General features: G+C 41.3%; 1 protein-coding gene across 2 annotated transcripts in view; it reads right to left on the reverse strand.

Moving 5' to 3' along the window:
• The window catches only part of fam184a (family with sequence similarity 184 member A), a 132,434-nt gene that overhangs the window by 49,017 nt on the left and 77,167 nt on the right, over nt 1-6,250 (reverse strand). For both annotated transcript variants that reach the window (XM_037981680.1, XM_017431404.3), the window contains exon 10: nt 320-442. In XM_037981680.1, the coding sequence (XP_037837608.1) occupies nt 320-442 (123 nt within the window). The remainder of the gene's footprint in view (nt 1-319; nt 443-6,250) is intronic.

A 6,250-nucleotide genomic window follows, 5' to 3' on the forward strand; every position in this document is an offset into this window, starting at 1 on the left:
TCCGTCCGTCCGTCCATCCATCCATCCGTCCATCCATCCATCCATCCATCCATCCATGTCCATGACTGCACATCCAGTCAAATGTAAACTATTTTATTAATATAGACATCTACATTTCGTGGAATTTTAAATAAACTGCTGTTACAAAGAAAGAAAGCCTCAGAGTAACACCTAAACTGACACTAAACCTCCTAATTAGCAGTTCGGCATGCTCATGCGTCACACCCAGTCGCCGTAGCAGCGAGCTGCAGAGACAGGATGTCTAAATCTGTAAATATATCGGAGTTTCTGTTTGTGTGGAAGCGGTTCCGGGCCTCACCTCCTCGGTGGCTGCCTGCAGTTTGGCCGTCAGCTCCTCTCGCAGCTCGTCCAGCTGCTGACTGAGAAGCATCTTCTGCTCCTCCAGCGAGAGGCGCTCCCTGTCAAACTGCTGCTGCATCTCCTGGCAAAACCAAGCAATGACACGAGGTGAGAAGAACAGAGATCTGATCTGTTCAATGACTGCTTTATTATCACCCGACACCAAAGGTCTTATATTTATAACACAGCGAGAGAAAAGTCCAACATCCTTTACAACAAAGAAATGATTTTTTTGTTTGGAAATGACCTTGACTACTGTAGCCTTTGAACACAAAATATAAACTCCCAGGTGAGATGACAACTGAATCATCTTAAACTGTTTAAGAGCAAATTGTTTTATAACAGATTAAAGATGAGGAAGGTGAATTGTTGTGGTAACAAACAAGAGAAGCTAAACCTTGACTGTTAGGAAAAGAAACCATTTTCGTTGGTATATAATCAATTTGTGGATTATTACAAGACTTTACAGGTGAGTTGCTTCTGTTTTTGGTCATTTAATCCTTGTTGTTGTTTGGTTTGGAGACAGAACAGGAAGTGTCAGAGCTGAAGATGTTGAGGTTCTCCTTGGGAGGGACGAGGATGGACAAGATTAGGAATGAGGACATCAGAGGTCCAGCACAGGTTGAAGGACTGGGAGATAAAGTTAGAGACGGTTTGGACATGTCCAGAGGAGGGACAGAAGGATGTTAGAGACAAAGAGGACAGATATGGATGCAGTTAGAGAGGACATGGAGGACATAGAAGACCTGAAAAGGGAACAGCTGGAAGAAGAAGATGGTACCTCGACAGTAAAACACTTTGCATCAGTTGGACCACATGAATCTGAGTCGTCACAGCGTCCACAGGAAGTGGATAAGATCTGATCTCAAACAGCGACGCAGCGCTGAAAGGTGGAGACTTGAACTCAAGATTTCTAACTTCCTTCATTCTTTCTCATCGATGAATAACATCCCTGAGTGCACTAATCTGAATAAACCTTTAAATCTGTGTTGATTTTCTTGTCCTTGGCAGAAATAAGTGAAATACTTTTAATGGTAAATACAATAGGACTTATTAAACTTGTTTATTACAGAGGAACGCTGTTTCTTCCTCTGTGCAATGAGTGCAACTTCTAAGGACAATTAGAGCTGAAAAGTCAAATGTGATTTGTCTCAGTTATTCATTCCACAGAGGGAAACAAATATCTTACAAATAAAGACGCTGTGGCCTTAAAGAAACTCAAGCCAATCTGGTTCTGTACAGACAATAATATTAATTTGCTTTTCACTCACCATGTTCTAATTAAATCAGTGACAATAAGCGAATGCAAATATGAATTTAAAGATTTCTGGTTACATATCATAACAAAAAATGATTTTATGAGGTTTAAATAAAAACCATGTCTGCCACAGGCTTCATTTTACCACAGATATTAAAAAGAAAACAGAATTCCCTAAAGATGGGAATGCATGTTGCCCGCTGCGTTCACATCAGAGTTTTAGATTTAAGGACAGAATCGTTTTGGTCATACCTTGAAATTAAAATGCAATAAAGTGAGACTCCAAAAGTTAATCAGCTGTAGACGATCAGCCAATGATTACTTCCTGAAAGTTGTTTTTTTAGAATATGTCCGGTGGTTCAGGAGATATTTTGCTAACAGACACATATACATCGTCGCCCTTCCTCACCTTTCAGCAGCGGACAATAATAAATAACCGTTTTATAAACCCTCATCATGCATTTCTACAAGTTTAAGGAGTAAGATGATGCTTTGTTTAACTTCCAGAGATTAGTTGACTTTTTTTAAACACTTATCTGAACGGGAACTTCTTTCCTTAAAACATTAGATGTGTAAAAAATAAACCAAACATTTTCTAAATATAACTCCAACTATCTGCCTAAAGTGTCAGAGTGACATCAGAGCTTGGAGGCCGTTAGAATCAAACTGAAACTGAGAGTCAGATCAATAACGACACACCAGGATTTATTCTGTACCTCGCAGCTTGAGACTGAGGCTCTTTATTCCATTCATTTAAATTCAAAACGCGGCCCCCTGACAGAAAACTCATTATAATTCAGAGTGATGACAGAGCAGAGCTGATGAAAGAAAAGATCGTTTACTAGATTAAACGTGGATACGACAACAGGCTCAGGTGATGAAGCACAGAGGGACGAAGGAGCGTCTCTTCCCGTCCGTCCGGGCCTGTCGCCATGCAGAAACTCAAGATGGAGTCACGTCCAATCTGTTCGAGCTGGGAGTGTGTGTTCGGGAATAACTGTCAGCTACTACCACCCCAGCTTATAGCTCAACATCTGTAGTTAGTTGTAGCCATTTTTGTGTTGGCTAAGGCTGATTAACTATGGCATGTGTTGGGGATGATGCACAGCTACTACCACACCAAATATGAGCTCAACATCTGTAAATATGACTGAGCTGAAGCCATTTTTGTGTTGAGTTGGGTCAGATGGACGTGGCGGCCATCTTCCATTACATTATAGAGCACTTAAGAAACAAAACAAAGCGCTGCACACCAAACCCAGAAATAAAACAAACAATCTGGGATATATTCCAGACAAGCACACCCTCAGACACGGGCAAAAACATGATCGCCCCCCCCGCCTTCACAGCCATAATAACCCCAGAAAAGCATAACGGCCTCCTATTCCTGTCTCTGTCAGCCTGCATCAGGTCTGCAGTGGAATCTCATTTAAAATCCATTTTGGTTACGTAAAGTTGATGCAAGAGAAGAGTTGATGACTCCTTCAGACTGCTGTGTGTGAGCAGGAGAGGGACTCTGTGGAGATTAGGAGTCATTACAGGCCGGTTTCAGTCCGGTGGAAGCCAACGCCTCGGCAGCAGGCACATCAGCTGCTTCAGGCTCATTACGCCGGTCCTCGCTTCTGTTTGGACGAATTCAGCGTCTGGTGTCACCAAATCATCCTGACACGAACATCCTGTTATAAAAGGAGCGCTGAAGTTTTGTTAGGGCTGTAAACCAGCATATTCTGTGTTTGTGTTACTTAAAGGGCATCCTGAACTCCTTTTTTTTTCATTAAAATGTCTCCTTTGGTTCATGAGACGTTTAAAAACAGACACACCCACATAAACGGGGACAAAAACACTATCGTCTGCCTTCACCTTTCAGCGGCGGGCAATAAAAATTAAGATGGGAACATTTTTGAAAAGGAACAGACTAAGGCCTGGTCCCAACACTCGCCCTTCCACCCTCGTGTCCTTCAAATGTGCGTTCACGCTGAAGGGTTTGAGTGTGTACCAATTCTCCGGAGTGGTCTTTAGCCCCGCCCCCTTTGTGTACTACGGCAAAGTATTTACCCACAATTTATTGCTGCATGTGACGTTTTGAATTATCTTTATTGACAATGAAAGGGTTTTGAATTAAACGGCAGAAATATGGCGGCGGAGATGGAGCGAGCTGCGTCTGTCAGGAAAAAAATCAGTTTTTAAATGTAAAGTATTGAAATAATTCTTGTTTCACTCTGATGTACAGGTGTGAAAACTATCAACAAGTCAGAACAAAACACATCTGAACAGCCAAATATCTCCTGCAATGACTTCGGAGAGCAAAAACACCTAAACTGTACTTTTAAAATCGTACTGGCAGCTGCTTAAAATACAAAAACAGGAACCAGTCGGCCATGTTGGATGTCGCAGTTATGACGCAGAGGTGCAAGTAGAAGATGTAACCCGTCCTGTCCCAATTCTCCAATGTCTGGTTGTTGGTGTTTTGTTAGACTCTTATCGAGTTCTTTCAGCGTTTTTAAAGCAGATGCATTTCAGACATTTTTACGTCTGCAGCTGAGCAACAGCAGAACCTCCTCTGAGAGGACGTCCTCGTTTGGACGTAAAGACAGAATAAAGTGAGCTGTTTTCTTCTAATCACGTTCATTCACTCACTCATTCATAAACCAGAGAAAAGAGGAAGTGCTCTGGTTCAAAAAACGCCCCTGCTCTTCGTAGGAGTTAAAAAAATAAGAGAGTAAAAATATGCAGCAGAGAAAAGGTTTCAGCTGAGAACGGTGAAGTTTGGGCGGGAGGAGGAACTTCTGTTTTGAGTATGAAGCAGTAAATTATTAATGCTGCAGATTTTAGAAACACACACACACACACACACACACTGTCTGAAGCCAACAAACGCCCATCTGTCCCATCAAATCAGCCCGCTCTAATTCTTACTCACTTTTTACTCTCCTGCTGCAGTTATACATGAAGTAAATGTCATCGGCGTTCGAGCGGGACTTTAAATTTAAAAATCTATGAGTCCGGCACCTTTTTAAATGTCAGACCTCCACATTTCCACCAAGCTTAATTTTCTCATTTGCTTAAAAGAGCAAAAGTGACAAATATCAAAATATGCAAAGTAAATATGTTCTGGAGAGGCAGAAAATGGATGCTTTCTCATCACAGATCGTCACGTTCGACGGTGATGGATCAGATTTGTTTGCTGCAGCTTTAAAAAGCACCACATCGCTCCATCGCCTGCTGCATCACCAGAACCCGTTTTTATTTGCTCTTTTTTGGATCTCTGTTGTAACACGACGGCAGTGACAGAAGCTCCAGCAGATTATGCAAACCAAGGGGTGTCCTGGATGGCATTTAGAGGCGATAAATATAACGTCTCCCACGTTGGTCGGCTCGTACGCCAGCCTCTTACTGACGATCAGAACCTCTTTCTGATGTGCTTTGGTTTAAAAAGATCCTCGACGACCTGCTGATTCTGAACTTTAAACACCTGCCGTCTCTGTGAACCGTGTTGTTCATTTTAAACACATTCATTCACTTTATTCACGCCGAGGGAAGAGACGACTCATCACTAACCAGGGTTAGTTGCTCACAAAGTAAAACCTTTCGGACGGAAGCGACCTGCAGTTTATCTCCTGTTGATCTAATCTGCTTTTAAACTCATCAAAAATCACTTCTTTCTGGCAGCAAAAGGCTAGTTAGACGCTAAAAGTAGCAAAAAGCTAGCTAAAAGTAAGACAATGTTAGATAAAAGCTGCAAAGGTTTAAGCTAAAAGTATCTAGAGGCAAAGTAAAAGCATCAAAGTTTTTGATCAAAACTAAAAAAAGAAAAAAAGATGGCTAAAAAGATGAAAGTAGCAGAAAGTAGCAGAATCACGTTGCAGATTTCAGAGATCGATGTTTATAAAGGAACTGAAGAGATCTCCGTATAATTATTTGGGGAAATGTTTGTTAATAAAGTTGCTGAAAACAAAAGTCCGAGCAGCCGTCTCCTGAATGAGCTGCATGTTTTGGCTAAAAGAGCATCAAGTCTGACTCATAATTCAGACAACAGGAGCTCTTCAACGACACTCGACTTTACCATTCAAAGCTCCTTGTTTTGCACTTTTATGAAGAATTAGACCTTTATGCCACTTTTTGCTTCTGTTTGAGCTTTTACAATCAGCTGTAAAGTGTAAAATCGGATAAAGAGGAATGATTGTCAGCGGCTGAAGAGTTATTTACTTTCAGGCAGAGCTGCAGGATTTTATACTTCTTCCATTAAACTTTGGAAAGAAATACACGTTTTCCTTCGCGTGAGTTCATTTTTATCACTTGCTGTCAAAAGGTGAAGGTGGATGATCATGATTTTGCTTGTGTTTCTGTGTCTGTTAGCAAAATATCACATGAACCACTGGACAGATTTTAATATAGCGAAATAATCAGACTCTCCAGGATTTTGCAATGTTGCGATTGCAACTATTAACCCAAAATCAAGCAAACCCTGCGAGATCGCAACTTTTTCCAACTTTGCCCAAAACACCGCAACTTTAACCTAATATTTATTGTTTCTAAAGTGATTCGCCACCGTTTCTGCGGTCTAGTCTCTTCTTTGTGGGTTTGTGTAGTGTGGAATACAAAATAACCCCAAATAACTCAGGAAGAAGACAC

Source organism: Kryptolebias marmoratus, linkage group LG19, assembly GCF_001649575.2.
Source record: "Kryptolebias marmoratus isolate JLee-2015 linkage group LG19, ASM164957v2, whole genome shotgun sequence".
In the NCBI taxonomy this organism is placed as follows: Eukaryota; Metazoa; Chordata; class Actinopteri; order Cyprinodontiformes; family Rivulidae; genus Kryptolebias; species Kryptolebias marmoratus.